At 39.8% G+C, this 18,040-nt stretch overlaps 1 protein-coding gene across 2 annotated transcripts in view; it reads right to left on the minus strand.

Annotated features, from left to right (window-relative positions):
- The window catches only part of Col4a4 (collagen, type IV, alpha 4), a 118,134-nt gene that overhangs the window by 53,652 nt on the left and 46,442 nt on the right, over window positions 1-18,040 (minus strand). For both annotated transcript variants that reach the window (XM_013010218.1, XM_013010226.1), the window contains exons 13-24: window positions 16,045-16,125; window positions 15,292-15,345; window positions 14,945-15,004; window positions 13,825-13,869; window positions 13,474-13,527; window positions 12,592-12,661; window positions 12,008-12,112; window positions 7,269-7,433; window positions 4,482-4,571; window positions 3,269-3,432; window positions 1,848-1,920; window positions 847-953 (exon numbers count right to left, since the gene is read on the minus strand). In XM_013010218.1, coding sequence (XP_012865672.1) covers window positions 847-953; window positions 1,848-1,920; window positions 3,269-3,432; window positions 4,482-4,571; window positions 7,269-7,433; window positions 12,008-12,112; window positions 12,592-12,661; window positions 13,474-13,527; window positions 13,825-13,869; window positions 14,945-15,004; window positions 15,292-15,345; window positions 16,045-16,125 — 1,068 coding nt within the window. The remainder of the gene's footprint in view (window positions 1-846; window positions 954-1,847; window positions 1,921-3,268; window positions 3,433-4,481; window positions 4,572-7,268; window positions 7,434-12,007; window positions 12,113-12,591; window positions 12,662-13,473; window positions 13,528-13,824; window positions 13,870-14,944; window positions 15,005-15,291; window positions 15,346-16,044; window positions 16,126-18,040) is intronic.

An 18,040-nucleotide genomic window follows, 5' to 3' on the forward strand; every position in this document is an offset into this window, starting at 1 on the left:
ATATTCTCTCTTGCGGATCTCTGTAAAATCAGAGCCTGGCCCTTCCCTTTTACAGCACTCTGTGTTTTCCATTTCCTGGGGCAGATAGCACTGGCTGGGCCAGAACAGTGCACACTTGGGAATGCAGCAGACCAAGAGTCCTCACTTCTATTTAGCCTACCTGACAGATGAGTCACTTTGAATAAAATACTCTAAGCCATCATTTCCTTACTGCAAAATTGGGAAGGTAATTGGCCATTAATAGACTATCATTACAAGCATCAAATATCTAGCTCATTTTCTGTAATGTCTAAGCATTCAAAAATAGGTTATATGCCTAAGATATTTTAAGTTCTTAGCAACAATCATGTCTCCTACTGTTTTAACCTTCATCACCAGCACATTATTCACCCATCATTGGTCAATGGGGTTTTCTAAAGCCAATATTTGTCAGTTCAGCGGATTCGTACCATGTCACCTACCCTCATGTATTTCTTCATCAGGAAACAGAGCTAAAGCTTAGGATCAGAACTTGTGCTCAATTGCAGACCCCATTGTCCACTGATTAGATCTACACTCTGTAGGGATTTGCAAGATATAATCATCCCAAAAGAAAATAAACTCCTCAAAGACAGGGGACACAAAAATCTTCCCATGACTGAACTACTATTAAGGATTTTTGACCATCTCAAATTATTCCACACCTTTTCTAACAATTACCTTTTGGTGGCAGAGAGCTAACAGGCCACTGGTGACAGCATGTTGGTAACAGAGGCAAACATACATGAGCACAGGTAAAGTAAGAAGGAGAAAAAAGAGGAGACCTCATAAGAAACTGGAATTCTATAGCAGGAGAATTGTACATACTGGGGGTCCTGGCTCCCCTGTTTCTCCACCGCGTCCATCTTGACCATGCTGTCCTCGCTGGCCTGGAAATCCTGGGGGCCCATCAGGTCCTCTTTCTCCTTTGATCCCTAGAAACAGAGGCCGAAAGCCATTCAAGCTTTTATCAGCAAGGAGTTAATATAGAAAAAAAGAGAGGAGTAAAGATAAAGACAATAGCGTTGACTCTGGGGAGCTTGGTGGAGTTCCAGTCATCTAGAGGGTGAATGATAATTGCCAAATCGATTGAATCTCCTTATTTGTGAATTTCCCCTTTATCCTCGTCAGTAGAGGTAGAACTACCTTTTGCCTGAGGTGACATTACACAGTGTTCACTTCCTTGTCCCCAGGGAAGGGAAGAACAAGCATAATTAGTGTCTTGCTCTACACAAAACAATCCTTTCTGAAATTACTTTTCTACCTAAGCTGACCAAGCAAAACTCTCTTCATTGCTGACTGTATAAACTTGGGCTTCCTGGAACCCTGTGTCCCTCCCCCCTCCAAAATCCTTTGGATTCATTAAAGCTATGGCTTAGAGATTCTTGTCTGTGACCCAAGGTCCTGGACCTGGGTATTCCTGAACAACCCCATGCCTATGCTTTCATATTTTGTTTAGGTAAGCCATTGCATTACTCTTCTTCTCCAACCTTCTTTAAGCTAAACATCTATTATTTACAATTAAAAATATTCTTGTGCAACACACAATACTATAAAGCAGTAAGTAAACAGCAGGCAAATGAACGGAAGTCTTGCTTCAAACACAAGTTCATTACCGTGAGGATTTGAATCCATGACAAAAGGAGCACTTGCATTTCCAAGGGCTCAACATTGGCACCACTTTAGGGAGGGCAGAGAATCATTTTTATGCAATCTCAACTATTGTAAATTATAGAGCACTGACCTTTGGTCACAGGGGAAATTAATGTAAGAATGAGCCATATACCATTTTAAAGATGTCACAGGTCTCAGTGATTACTCATGCTCACCTTTAACTCTTGCTACAACCATGTCACCCTTTGTTCCTTTGAAGCCAGGGGGTCCCAGGGCACCAGGTTTACCCTTGTTGAGAAATAAAAGAGCAACACATTCATTCATTATGATGAGTCGAAACTCTTGACATTCATGTATATCTAATCTCTCAAAAAAACTCTAGATGTTTCATATTATCCAAGGTGGAAAAATGACCCATCTGCAAAACCCTATGCCCTACAGTTCAGTTATTGTTAACATCTACCTTTTATTTTTCAGTGCTAGTAATGGAATCAAGGGCCTTATGCATGCTAGGCAAGTGCTTTTCTGTTGAGACACATCCAAGCCTTTTTAGCCATTCCTTTGACATCATCTCTTCCCACTTTGCCCCTTGGTTACCCTCTACTCAATCCCTGATAGATGATCATGGACTTTGTTACCATCTGCCACACTGTGTGCATGCACATGTGTACACACATGCACTGGTCCTGGGCTTGAACTCAGGACCTAAGCATTGTCCTTGATCTTCTTTGTTCAAGGCTAGCACTCTATCACTTGAGCCACATTTCCACTTGGGGCTTTTTTTGCTGGTTAATTGGAGCTAAGAGTCTCATGGACTTCCCTGTCTGGGCTGACTTTAAACTGCCATCCTCAGATCTCAGCCTCCTGAGTAGTTAGGATGGATTATAAGCATGAACCACTGGAATCTGGTTTCTAGTTTCAAATCTTACCTGCAGGTGATAGACCTATGATATCCCTGAGGAACCTGTATTGAGTTTGGTGATCTTTAACTTTGGCTGCATATTAGAAATGCAGAGCCACTTTTAAAATAGCAGAACCTAACATTCCAGGTCTGGTCACAGGTGGTATTATAATAATAATTATTATCATCATTATCATCATATTTTATGATAATCTTAGAGTTTGAACTCAGGGCCTAGACACTGTCTCTGAGCTATTTTGCTCAAGGCTAGTACTCTCCCATTTGAACCACAGCTCTACTTCTGGCTTTTGGGTGGTTAATTGGAGATCAGAGTCTCATGGACTTTTCTGCCTGGGCCAGCTTTGAACCATGATCCTCAGAACTCAGCCTACTGAGTATCCAGAATTACAGGCATGAGCCACCAATGCCCAGCCATACTAATATTTTATCATCAGTCTGTTGAAAGGTCTATGTCCTTTCTGAAACTCCAGGAGGACTGAGGCTATATTTGATCCCTGTACCTGAAACAGTGCCAGGAACACTCAAAGGATAGTGATCAATTTAGTAAGTTAGTCATGGATGGGTGGATGAGTGAATAGGAATAATTATTAAGGTATTAAGATATTTATAGCTTCAAAACATGGAGTATGTCTTGCTTACAATTCCAAAGAGTTATAGTAATTCTAACTCGGTCTTGTTTCCCTGGAAAGACTACAACTGGTGGGAATTACTCACAGGGGGCCCTGGAGAGCCTTCAGCACCAGGTAGGCCTGGATCACCTTTTTCTCCAAGCCAGCCAGGGAGCCCTAAGTCTCCTTTCCTCCCTTGCCTCCCGTGAGGCCCTGGGGGGCCACGGGGACCCATGGGGCCAGGTTTGCAGGCACAGAGTCCTTGGTTTCCTAGACAGAGAGAAAAGGCAAGCATTGTCCTTTTTCCTATTCAAAAAGAACTTCAATACAGAAACCAATACTGTGAACAGAGAACAAAAAGATTCTGATGTGGTCAATCTTCACTGGGCCAGGGCAGCTGGACAGAGTGTGGGTGGCCTTACTGCAGTGGTAAAATGGGTCTATAGTTTCCATTCACATGTGTTTTGTGTGGTAAATACATCCTGAAAAACTAATATTTAATCCTACTGAAGAATTGCAAAGTATTTGGACCCCACTGAAGAAACAAATACATACATTACGGTATAAGCCATGAAAATAGATGATGATGATGGTACTAAATATGGCATGTTCCCTAGCCATCAGGACTTTGGTTATTGTTGGTTGTGGGGCTTGAACTCTGGGCCTGGGCACTGTCCCTCAGCTCTTCAGCTCAAGGCTAGTGTTCTACCACTTGAGCCACAGCACCACTTCCGGTTTTCTGGTGGAATTGGAGAGAAGTGTTTCACGGACTTTCCTGCCTGGGCTGGCTTTGAACCTTGATCCTTAGATCTCAGCCTCCTAAGTAGCTAGGATTACAGGCATGAGCCACTGGTGCCCGGTTGCCATTAAGACTTTTAACCCAAATTTTTTTTAGCAAAATCAAAGGCCTCTGTTGTGTCTATGTTCTCCTAGTTCCTGACTCAGTTGTTCAAAAAGGCTCTAAATGTTTAGAGAACAGAAGCACAGAGTTCCAGACATCCAGTGTCATGGGAAATAAGGCCACTGCAGGGTGGTAGAGCCCAGCCCCTCTACTATTCTCAGGGACTCAAGAGGAGCTTGCCAGCAAAAGTTGCCACTTCATGTGATATATGGCCTTTATGCTTGAAGAGGCAAGGATTTGAGTTTTAGGTGACTTGATCACATTATAGCACCTAGTGAAGTAGATTACTCACAAAGATCAGTAGCCAAGGTGAGAAAGAGGTCTCAATGAAATGCTACCTCCTGTGTCACGTGCATAGCCCCCAGTGCTTCGCATGTGGTATGTAGTTACTTTAGAAAATCTATCATCTGTTACTTACCTTTCTCTCCTTTGGAGCCTCTTCTTCCTGGTGGGCCCATTATACCCTTTATTCCTGGTGGTCCAGGGTAGCTAACACTGCACTGTATCACTGTTCGGTGGGAGAGGGGTGGATGGACAGAATCACATCGCTATAGTTAATGTTTTCTGTGGAACATGAGTCTCTTTCCCTTCCATCCTCCCTCCTCTGTTTCCCTTCATAGCCCCATATGTTGTTTTATTCTTCCTTCAGGATTCTCTATCTAGGATATAAAGAATATGCTTACAAAAAACGGCATGTTTGGACTGGGAAGGTGGCTCAGTGGTAGAGCGCTTGCCTTGCATGCATGAGGCCCTGGGTTCAATTCCCCAGCATCACATAAGCAAAAAGAAAAAAAGCCGGAAGTGGCGCTGTGGCTCAAGTGGTAGAGCGCTAGCCTTGAGCTGAAAAGCTGAGGGACAATGCCCAGGCCCAGAGTTCAGGCCCCACAACTGGACCCCCCCCCAAAAAAAAACCCAAAATGGCATGCTTTCGCCACTATAAATAGTGGTAAAAGTCAGCTTTAATCTCAGTCCTAAATTTGTGGTCTACAGAACAAGATAGTCTACAAGAACCTTAAGTACCAAAATAAAAACACCAATAACAAAAACATAACTCTAGAGTCAGTGTATGGCATAGACATTTCCTCCTTAAATTCTCAATCCTTAAAAATAATTCTCAATCATTAACCAACTAACAACAACAAAAACAAATAATGATCACAGATAAAATGCAGACAATCAATTCTACATTCTGCTCAGATTCCAAGAGAATAAAAGACACATACTTTGTCTCACCAAAATAAATAAATAAATAAATAAATAAAAAGGAGAGAAACTAGGGAAATTACTTCAGAAATTTACCCCAGAGTTTACGGAGTAGAATGACAGAATGACAGATTCAGAACTAGGTTAGGAAACATTTGAACAAGAGGGTATTCTTTCCAAAAATTGCAGCAGCAAAAACAAAAACAAAAACCAAAATCCAGGCCCTAAAATCTATAGGAAACAGACAATGAAGCAAGAAGAAAACTTCAAAAGAAACTACAGAGCCAAAATAGCTGATAAAGGTGTGCACTCAGCCCTGAAACCTGAACAGAAAACAGCATCACTAAGAAAACCCTTAGTAGTAAAATCTGTGTTCATTATGATTGGTACAGAAATTTGCAAATTTAGAAGGATGGAACATGGAGTGAAGTGTGGGAAAAAAAACCTTCTCAAAAGTTACTGATAAGTAAAGAATAAAAATAAAGATTGAAAGATGCAAAATTAGTAGTTTTTCTATTTTGTTTTGTTCTGTTTTCATAAGTTCTTTTATTTGCAACTTCAAACAATACAGTTACCGGAGAACTGAGAAGTTATTCTTGAATCTGAAGTGTGTCAAAGTAAAAGCCATACCATTATGGAATACAAGAGCGTGATAACAAAGAAAAGTTCCTAGAAGTTTCCAGGAGAGAAAAGAGAGTTTAGACAAAGAATCTCAAGTATCTAAATGTTTTGAAGGTTTGTAAAAACACTGAAAAAGACGAAACAATTGAGAATTCATCCTTCAAAATCCTTCAGGAAAAAGATTTCTAACATTTTATATTCAGCAAAGTTATCAATCAAACTCCACAGTAGGACAGAGGAAGATTCCTCAGTTTTACTTCCTTATTGGTACTCTTTCTGAGAAGTATAGCTGGTAGCCATTGAAGTCAATCTGAGTTATGTGAAACAAAGAAACAAGCAAATAAAAAGACAGGAGACAGAGAGAGAAAGGACAGAGAAACTTGTGAGGAAAATCTCAAGGCTGTATACCAGCAATAAGTTTCAAGTCCAACCTGATCTAATTTGAATAAGTTAAGAAGTTCCAGGGGACGTGGCACTGTGGCTCAAGTGATAGTGCTAGCCTTGAGTTGAAGAGCTGAAGGACAGCAACCAGGCCCAGAGTTCAAGCCCCATGACCAAAAGAAAAAAAAAAGTTCTAGGGAAGATTTTACCAATAAGATCAATAAGCTGATACTGTTACAAGGTTTAATGGGTTAATGTATAAAATGGTCAAATGCACACAACTCTGGATAGTTTGAGTTAAATAATTACAATGATAATCAAGCAAACATGCAAAGAAAGCAAGACAATTTACAAAACATTATGCTGAAAAAAGTCAATACAGTAATAAAAATATACTATTATATGGCTCTGTCTGAGAATAACCTGTAATTGTTCAATATAAACACTGAATGCTTAATCAAAATTATGACACTAGCTCTATCAGTAGGCTGAGGGATGGGACATGTGCACACATGCATTGGTGAATAAGAATTAAATTCATCTTCTCAAGGGGAAAGCCAATAGATCATGCCAAAGTAAATAATGAAAAAACTGGCGTTCCAAGCATGTTGAACAGCAATATAGAAACAGTAAAAAATGATACCAGCCACGTGTGTGGAAATAATTGTCTGTAGCACGTAGGACTAGAAGACACTACCTTCTAGCAACTTCCTAGAGGACAAACAGAATCTTAAACCAGACCCATCTATAACTCAAATAAAAAATAACCTTCAAAAATTCTTTATTTACCAAACTCCATCATTCATACTTCCTGGTAAATAATGGCACATATTCTCACTGATGTCACGGTCCAGCTGTTATTTGTAAAAAGGATTTTAGTTACTAATGTAGCTTAGAAATATACAGCTTTAAACATGTGTGGAAGGTGCTACTTTGTGAATGACCCTGCCAGTGTCACTACAGCATAAATGCGCGTGTGGGTGAATGAGGACCACTTTACCATCCGATCCTGGAGGTCCCGGCTGCCCTGGTGCTCCTGGAAGGCCTGGTGGCCCGGGATGCCCTGGTTTTCCAGGGGCCAAATCCGGTTTCCCAGGAACCCCGGCTTCCCCGGGAAGGCCTGGTGGACCAGGAAACCCTGGTGGCCCGGGAGGCCCTGGGATGCCTGAAAGAGAAATTAAGGATGAAAAGCACACCTGCTCTTGGAGTCAATGTTTCTGTAGATGAAAGTGAGGTCAGCACATTCTTTGTTAGGTCCCAGAATTGGTTTTTTGGCCTTTTTAAGGGAAATGAACAGAGCTAGAGGACATTGTGAAATAAGCCAGACACGGAAAGAGGCATGCACATGACCTCACTCATGTATGGAATCTACAGGGTCAAGTTCATAGAAGCAGGGAGTAGACCCAGGGTGGGGAACGCAGGGAGGTGAGTAGTATTGACCTAAAGTTCAAAAATCTTAATCAGGGGCTGGGAAGGTGGCTCAGTGGTAGTGCGCTTGTCTTGCATGCATGAGATTCTAGGTTCGATTCCTCAGCATCACATAAGCAGAAAAAGCCGGAAGTGGCGCTGTGGCTCAAGTGGTAGAGTGCTAGCCTTGAGCTGAAGAGCTGAGGGACAGCACCTAGACCCAGAGTTCAGGCCCCATGACCGACAAAAAACAAACAAACAAACAAATCTCAATTAGGCAAGGTGAGGAAGTTCTGGAGAAGTAATGTAGCCTGATGGAGATGACAATACTGAATTATACACTTGATGTTTCTAAGAAGATAGAGCTTTAAAAAACAATGAAGATAGAGCTTGACTGAATGGTCTAACCACATGTGTGTGTGTGTGTGTGCATGTGCATAGTAACTATGTAGAAGTGACAAATATGATCATGAGAACATGGTGATCACTTCACAATTTACAGCAGAACATCATGTTTATATCATGAATAGGTACAATTTTCATTTTTGTCAGTCATGGGGCTTGAACTCGGGACCTGGGCGCTGTCTTTGAGCCCTTTTGCTCAAGATTAGCACTCTACCACTTTGAGCCAAGCTTCACTTCCAGACTTCTGTGTGCTTAATTAGAGAGGAGTCTCATGGGGACTTTTCTGTCTGGGCTCTCTTGGAACTGCTATCTTCAGATCTCAGCTTCCTGAGTAGCTAGGATTACAAGCACGCACTACCAGTGCCCAGCTTAGAGAATATTGATATCAAACATATATAAATAAAGCTGTTTTCTTTTTTGCTGTTGTTTTCTTTCTTAAGGAAACTATTCCAGATGATGGCACATAAAAGTGATAGGGGAATGCTGGGCCCAGTGGCTCAAGACTGTAATCCTAGCTATTTGAGAGGCAGAGGGCAGGGGATACCAGGTGGAGGCCAGCCACTCCAATGCCAGCAGTGGTTGGGTGTGGTGGTGTGCTCCATGTCCCCAGCTCCTGAGGAATCCCAGTTGTTGGGTGTGGTGGCACTCACCTGTCATTCCAACAACACAGCCAAGTGTGCAGTCCAGACCAGCTTGGACACACAGACACTATCTTGATAAGAACCAGTGCAAAAGGGGCTAGAGGCATGGCTCAAGAGGTAGAGAGCCTGCCCACCAACATGAGCCCTGAATTCAAACCCTACCATCATCAAAATAATGATTTTTAAAAAAGAGGTAAGGAAAATGAGCCACATTTTAAAAGTTTCTTTTATTTTAGGCAGACTACTAGCTATAAAGTATGACCTATATCTTAATACTCCAAATACATTGCATGAAATAAAAACAAGGAAAATTCAGTTTAAAAATTACTGAATATCCCAGGCTACCTCAGCTCCCAAAACAATCAGACAAGTGGAAATGGACAGGTTTGAGGACTCAGATTTCTCATTCTTTGGAGTTATTGAACAAAAATAGATCTTGTTAACCTAAAATTAACGTTTTCATGACAGTAAAAGTAATCTGAACAAATCCATTAGCACAAATTAACAGACATAAACATATGCTCACATCATCATTTATGTAGGACATAAAATACTTAATTCTCGTAGTATCTCAGGTTGAGCCAGATGCTCAGAGGCTTATAGTTCGAACTTCACCTTTCCTCTGTAGTCATCAGAATCTTAAGCAGTCATTTAATTATTAACCTTTTCATCAGCATCATAGGTGAGTCCATTAATCCACATAAGGAATTTAGTTCAATATCTAATGATGGCACATGCTCCACGGATGCTCCATCAGGTTCAAACAAGGTAAACAGGTAAATAGGTTAACCTTGCTCTTGATTTCCTTCCAATCTTGCTCTTGACTTCCTTCGCCTTTTGCTGGTGTCCTTGACTTAAGTGTAATGGGAGGTCTCTGGCTGAGGGTCACTGCCTGTCACTGTCTGGCTGCATCGTCTTTGTAGCAGACTGAACTGCTCAAAGATGTCCTCACAGCAGTTCTAGCTGCACAAGTTCTTTTAAAACCTGGGTATTTCCTGATCCAAAGGCAGGGTGTCACTCCCTCCTTGTGAACTGTCCCCTCTGATAAGTGGATCAGCTCCCTCCTTGTGAGATAAAATACCTGGGGACTTAAAGACCTGAGTTACTGCATAAATAACTCACTTGTCCCAAAGATCCTCCCAATATCGTCAGGGCCTGAATGGAGAAAGAATCCACGTAGAGAGACTGAAACTAAATGAGACATGAAGGAAATACATGCCCAGCCAGACTCGAACCTCAAGTCCCAGTATCTATGTGATTCTAAGAGTTAAAAAAAAACCTCTAAGTCCAGAATGCTCAGCTTAGCTAGTCCTTCCTAAACTCTTGAACTATAGAAAGAGTGAGCGGTAAATATACATAGCTTTTTTTCAAGCCACTAGGTTTGGGGTAATTTGTTCAGCAATAGACAACTGGAACTTCTCAGTAATCAGCAAAATAGCATAGGGGGTGTGGGTAAGTTAATGATTTTATTCTTGGGTGCATATGTCCTAGGGGCTCACGTGTATTTGTAAACATTACCTTTTTCTCTTTAAAGAAACCTGAAAAAATCACACTTCATAGATTAAGGCACAGTAAATTTAGGCCACCTATCAAAAATATTAGGAAGTTTCACTGTGGCTGAAGTAGTAGACTGCTAGCTTTGAGCACAAAGAGGCTCAGGGACAGTGCTCAGGCCCTGAGTTCAAGCCCCACAACAGGCAAAAAGAAAAAGAATATTAATAGATGACACAATGAGTCTTTACTATGTCTCATGCTGATTTGTAAGGATTATGGACATATACCTTCTGCCAGTTCTAACAAGGCTCCATCTTGCAGATGGAAAAACTGAGGTACGGCGAGGTTCAATAAATGCTTACAATTTCACATCTTGTAAGCAGTAGAAATTTCAATGGTTTCCTTCACATCACAAACTCCCATATGGAGTTTGTACAGACCCTAATAATGAAAGCTTGATTTGAAGACAACTAATCAAACAAATTGTAGTTAGAGTTGAATAGCTCAAGAAACTTCTTAGGACATCTCAGTAAATATAACAACGACCATCAGCTGGAATAAATTGTACTTATTGACTTGCCTTCTCCCAGGCCTAATCAGCTGTCCTGAGTTCACAGAAGGAAAATATCCTACAAATTCTTGTTGCTAATTTTAGAAGTATTAACCAGCCTGGTTCCCAAAGAGATTTTTCCCTCCAGGTGGCGCTGTGATACTTCTTAGGATTTTCATCCGGTGTCACTCTGACCTAGAGTTTACATGGGATTTGCTTCTATTTGGGTGAAAGATTAGGAGATGCTTTTAAAAAGTTACATCTGAACTAAAATTTTACATCTTGATCATAAGTTTTCTTTGAAAATTTCACATAGGAAATGTAAATTGGGGCCCAGGTGAATGGTAAGAATTGTAAGAGTGCTTGTTAACAAGGAGAGATTTCTACAATGGTAGGTAAAGAGGAAACACTGTAATATATTAATCCTAGTGGCAGTTCCAATTTTATTGTTGCTGTTGCTTGGCATTGGGCTTTGAACTCAGGTCCGAGGAGCTGTCTCTTAAGTTTTTCTCTCACCTCCATTTCTGGCTTTTTGGTGATTAATGGAAGATAAGAGTCTTATGGACTTTCCTGCCTGGGCTGGCTTCAAACTGCCACTCTCAGATCTCAGCCTCCTGAGTAGCTCAAATGGATTGCAGGTGTGAGCCACTAGTGCCTTGTTTCCAGTTTCAAATCTTATCTACAGGTGATAGTTTGGGAGAGGTGTCTTACAGAAATATAGTCCTCATAATATCCCTGTTTGGCTAACTTTAGAACCTGTATTTCTTCCAAATAAATGATTGATTAGTTTGAGTTCACTGATTTTTAACCTTGGCTACATATTAGAAATGCAGAAGCACTTTTACAATAGCAGAACCTAGTATTCCAGGTTTTATTATTATTATTATTATTTTACTATTATTCTTAATGTTTTGTGACAATCCTGGGACTTGAACTCAAATCCAAGGCCCTGTCTCCAAGCCATTTTTCTCAGTGCTCTAACACATGTGGAGCCACAGCTCCACTTTTGGCTTTTTGGTGGTGATAGGAATCACACAGACTTTCCTGCCTGGGCTGGCTTTGAACCTTGATCCTCAGGTCTTATTTTATTAGTACCTAGGATGACAGGCATAATAAGCCAACTACTTCTGGGCACCCATCACCTTAAAAGTTTCCTAAAGCGATATTATGAGCTCGTGCTGAGGATTACTCAGGTGGATGTGATGTCTGAAATCGAATACATTAAATGCAATGGATCCATACCTGGACAAGCCACCCCTGGTAGGCCGGGAGGGCCTGGGGGACCTAGTGGTCCTATGGCTCCCATTTCTCCCTGGCGGCCTGGGAAACCTGGGTCCCCTGTAGGACCTGCCAGAGATAAGAATAAACACATGTTTATGTACATGGTGGTGTGCAATGTCTAGTTCCTCCCCACCATTCCAGTGGAGTATCTCAGATTGAATCCCCTTCAGCCAGCCTTTTTCTGCAGACCCATGGACTTTGAATAGAGCTCCCAGATACCAATAGCCCCCTTCCTGTTCAGCATTTTGGCAGGAGTTAGTCAAATGATCTCATGCACTGTTTAACAGTGACAAAAATACTTTCTGAAAGATAACATAATCCACATCCAAGCATGCATCATATAAAAGTGGATGTCTTATACCAGTAGATACAAACACAGATGCCCATTTCTACCTGAACGTATAGAATTACATCTCGATGCTAATATTCATGTGTTTTGCCTGCATAATGTGAAAGCTACAGGAACACTGGGCCAAACTCTTTGGTGTGAGCCACTCAAATCCCATTTCTGTATGAAGTATGGAAGAACTGAATGGAATACAAACCTTTAAGAGGGACGGGCGGGGTTACCAAAATGCCTGGTGGTCCCGGATGTCCACGTTCTCCAAGGTCCCCCTAAAATTATTCATTCACTTACTTTTCTTAGAAATAATGGTGTCATCTGACGTTAAACAAACAGTGGAAGAGCCATAGCACCTTCATTTTAACAAAGTAAAGATTAGGCTGACTGTGAAGATGAATGATTTCACAGAGTTCAAGGAAAAGCAAAGATGCATCCAATCTCTTACCTGCACATGCAAATAAGCAATGGACTGACAAAGCTCTCACAAAAGCAAATAATTAATACCAGTGAAATTATTCCATGATCATAAATTAAATACCTCTAAAATTTCTTGGTTTCTTTGATATACTATGAGAATCCATGTGTAAGATGGAATGCCAGTAAAAAATGGTTTATTCACCCAGCAAGATCTCAGTCTCCATTTTCTTCTAGTATGAAAATACTGTCTGTCTTAATTATGTCCCCTGAGGGCCACTGTGTTTTGTCCTGATCCAGTGCTGAGTGTGTAGTTACACACAGTTTAAACAGAAAATAAACAATGTCATGGTAAAAACTGAAGTCCGCTCTAAAACCCTCTGTGTTTCCATTCTCAATATCCTTGGGTCCCATGCAATGTTTGAAATTTTTATTGTTACTCACTTTCAAAAGAATTAGTTCTCAACTGTAAACAAACATGCTAGCATGGCAATTCATATGAAAATAAGCATATGTGACATGCATATTTCATAAATATGTACCAGTGGTGTGTACAAATTTAACTCTGGCTCTTTCAAAAGTTCTATTTGATTCTGTGAAATATTTTTAAAACTGCATTTGATAACGTAAGGGTTATAAAATTTTATCTTGTGTAGGCTCACTTTTTTACCTTTGGGCCACGCAATCCAAATAGCCCGGGCTCTCCAACCTGTCCTTGTTCTCCCTACAAACACACAGAAACATGTATTTTTAAACAAATGAATAGGGTTGGGTAGCAAATTACCTCCTCCTCATTTAATTCGAATCAGAATGCTCACAGAGACTGCAAACTCTTAACACTGCTCTGAGTTGCATCGAGAGTTCTGCTTTGGCATCCACAGCTAAATCCTGCAATTCCTGAAGTGAATGTATCTGCCTTTCCTTTCCTTTAATGACGAACATGCAACCGTACTTCTGAATAAGACTGACCTGCATTTACTAATGGAATGCATTCATCACCTCTGTAATGAGGAATGCTTACCTTTAATCCTGGAAAACCAGGTGACCCATGGGAGCCAGGAACACCCTAAGAAATTAAAGGAAAGAAAGAGTTAAATAACAATGCATCAGTTCTTTTACCTCACCAGTTACACACACACACAGTCTTGTTTGCAAAAATGGTTGAAGTAAAGGAAATAAATATAAAATTGTTCCATTTATTTGCCTATTGGGACTGTAATTTATATTTCATTTTATTCAAATAAATTATGCCATTGCCAGAGCTTTAATTAAGAATGTACTTTCCAGAATGTGGAAACATGCTTGGGAGAGCACACAAATAAAGGGGAAAGGGGAGCCAAGCACAGTCATTATATTCAATGTACATTTTGTAGAAATTTAACTATGTAACTTGAGGGTAGGGAGGAGAGAGGGAATCGGGGAGAAAGGTAAAAGGGGTGACATTGATCAAGATGCATTATACTCATAATCTGATTTATGAAATTGTAGCCTCTTTATAACTACTTCATAATGAATTTTCTTTCAAAGAGAATGAGCTTTTGTCTTTACTTCTCTTTCAGTGCTAATATATCTAACCTATTGCACTTAGTCAAATACCTTTAAAATTACTGTAATACATTTATCTGGAAATTAGTAGTTGTTCTCTGTACCTTCAGCAATAAAAATATCCATAGAAAGCAATATTGCCTCATTCAGTAGCAAATCTAGCTTGATTGATGTTCATGCCATCTGGGGACTGACCTCTGTATACCCCATGTGACACCCTATTACTGACATGTGTGGGGTAATCCTTTTGGTCTGACATGGTACATTTTTTTGCTAGCTGTTTCCCTTGGATCAGTGCTTTGATTGATGAAATAAATATTCAGAAATTCACCATCCCAAGTACCTACCACACTAGCATTGAGCAAGAGAGCAGATTCCCAGAGTCCTCACATTTGCTCCCGTTCTTTCTACATTCTACGCGTTTATTTCATCTAAATGCTATTAAGCAAAAGAATTCCCTGAGACATGGCCCTAGCACACAGTTCAACTGAGACAGTCTCCATCTTGGAACATATAGGATGACAGATCTAGTCTTACAAATCTGTGTAAGAGCATTGATTCCAAATCCACTGGTGTGAATAACAGATGATCCTTACCCGAGGTCCTGGGAATCCAGGAAGACCTTTCTCTCCTTTTATCCCAATACCAGATTCTCCCTTTTTAAAAAAATGGCAAGATTTAGAAGGTGCAAGCAACAATAGTTCACCAATACAGACAGTAAAAACAATGAAACATAAGCTAGGACTGTGATAAACTTATAGAGAGAATTAAAACAAAAGTCTTATAGGATTATTATAAAAAATTCTTGAGATAGATACATGCAAACATAATGCATATCTATATTGATCAAAATTAGCATTTGCAATAATGACAAAGATTGCACAAAATGAAATTTTGAATTGAGGTATCATTTTATAGAAATAGAAAAAGGAACTTAAACTACCTTGGGTCCTGGTGGTCCTGGTAATCCAATCATTCCAGGAAGTCCTTTTATACCCTAAAAATCACAATGAACAAGATGTTACTTCTTATTATGTAGCATCATGCATTCCATCTTCTTTTAGACACCATCTCCTTTGTCAATGTGTTTCTTTGTTTTAAATAAAGAATTCAATTAGCAACTAATACTTAAGCATACTTGTGACCTTGACTCCTTTTCAGGTCGATGTGAGAAGTAGATGAGTCACAGGGGTGGACCACCATGAAACCATGAAAATGTAGCCACCAAGGGAAGTGGTTCATTTTGAGCAAGGTAGAGGGATTTAACCAATCATTCCATAGGAACAACAGAATTGGTATATGACATCAGTAATAGCAGTTTTGGAAGCTGACAGAGGAAATTAATATTTGCCCCCAGATCTATTGCATCCCCAGCCTTATATGTTTGTTATCTTGTCCGTTCTTAAAACACCAAACCCATCCATGACATTCGAAGGACAACTTAAATTGAAATGATATTTGTGAGACTCAGTGTAATGGAGGACTTGGCACAATTTGGCAGTCTAGAATCAGTCTGTTAACTCAGCAGCTAGATAGACTCGAGGCCATGGAAACTTTTAGAACCATAATGTTCACTCTTGTACAAAAATTTAATGAAAATGCCAGCCTGTTAAGGCAGCTTTGAGGATAATGTGGTGAGACATATAAGATGTTTTCATTGCTACTTTATGAGGTAACATATGAATTGGGGTCTTACCTTTTCTCCTTTATAGAGAGAAGCATCAGGTGGTTCTATCAATAGGGTGGGTCCAGGAGAACCTTGCTGGCCAACTTCACCCTTTAAATAAAATCAAGAGATTATGAATTGCATATGAATTTATGTTTCAAAGTAAGACTTTTGCCCATGTATGATATAATAAGGCTTCTAGTTCTCTATTTCATGAATTTTAATATATAAATCTTGGAAAATATCTCACGTACTTTAGAATATTTGTTGTTTCTTATTAAAATTTAATATACTTATGGCTAAGCAAATACTTAAAATATAAAAAAGCATGCTAGCAGCTCATGCCTGCAGTCCTCACTATTTGGAAGGCTGAGAATGAGAGGATAATAGTTCCTGACCAACTAAGGCAAAAAAAATGGTGTAAGACCCACCCCATCCCAAGTCATAGCTCTGCACTACACTGCTCAACTGTCATCTCAAGCAATGTGGAAAGCTGAGACTGGGAAGGTCAGGGTTTCAACCCAGCCCAGACTCCCTCTCCCCTAAAAAAAAAAGTCCATGAGACTTCATCTCCACAGAGGGAAGCAGGCTATGATGGGGAGCCTCTGCAATCCCAGTGCTGTCAGAAAGCCTAAAGTAGGTAGATCATAGTTCCAGCACTGGCCCGTGCAGAAATGAGACCCTATCCCAAAATAAGCAGCAATGAACAGATCTAGAGGTGTGACTTCATTGGCAGAGTACCAAATTAACAAGCAAGAGAATCTGAGTTTAAACTCTAGTAGTGCATATATATTTTCACACACACACACACACACACACACACAAACACACACACATACAGAGAATATAGCTAAAAAGCTAAAAGAGATAAAAGAAGACCCATATAAACAAATGAATGGAGTAAATAGAAATTTCCTTTAAAGCAAGACATGAAAATGTATCTCAACTAAGAAAAATCCTGAAAAATAATCAAATTGAAGTCTCAGCAAAATAAATTAGAAAGCCTCTTTGATACAGTAGATGAAATAAAACTCATAATTTTAGGACTTAGAGATAGATTAGACACAGTAAAATAAGTAGAAAGAACCAAAGAAATACTGGAACTTTGTAAGAATTTCAGGGATCTACTAAAAGACTAAACTTAGAAATCATGGGCATAGAAGTGGAGCTGTGGTCCAAAGCGGTAGAATGCTAGCCTCCAGCAAAAGCACTCAGGGATGGCACCCAAGCCCTGTGTTCAAACCCAAAACTGACACACACAAAAAGGAAGAGGAAATAAATCATGGGCATATATGAAGAGATATGGTGACTAAAGCCATAGAAAACATCCAATAGAACAGTAGCAGAACAATTACCAAATTTTGAAGAAGAGAAACTCATTGGGGCTTTTAGAACACCCAGTAGCCAAGATCAGAAAGGGACCTCTCTCAAGAGGAGAGGGACAGACAAATGAAGAGAGGAAGAGTGGAAGAATGTGTGTGTGTGTGTGTGTGTGTGTGTGTGTGTGTGTGTGTGAATGGTGTTAAGAGAAATGAGGGGTGGATGGGGTTGAGAGAAACAGAAGGAAAAATGATTAAATGGATGATGATGATCAAGATGCACTGTACTCATAAACCAGCATGCTGAAACAAAACTTCTTTGTATGCCCACTTGAAGTTAATAAAATAAAAATAAGAAGGACCTCTCCATAATACATTACCAAAATAATGAGCACAGAGAACAAGGAAAGAACACTGAAAATTGTAAGAGAGTAAAGTCTTATAACTAAAATGGGAAACCCATCAGAATAACAGATCTCTTACTAGAAACCCTAAAAACAAAAAGGGCTTGATTTTCAAACATTGAAAGTTAACAACCCATAATGCTCTTCTTAGCAATGCTACTATTCATAACTAAAGAATAAATGAGATGTTATATGACAAAAACTAAAGATATATAGTGTATGTGTGTGTATCAGAATAACACAACCTAATAAGTATATGAGCATAATGTAAAATATGCAAGGTAATCTTTTATTTTATTTTTA

Source organism: Dipodomys ordii, unplaced genomic scaffold (genome assembly GCF_000151885.1).
Source record: "Dipodomys ordii isolate 6190 unplaced genomic scaffold, Dord_2.0 Scaffold1, whole genome shotgun sequence".
Classification (NCBI taxonomy): domain Eukaryota; kingdom Metazoa; phylum Chordata; class Mammalia; order Rodentia; family Heteromyidae; genus Dipodomys; species Dipodomys ordii.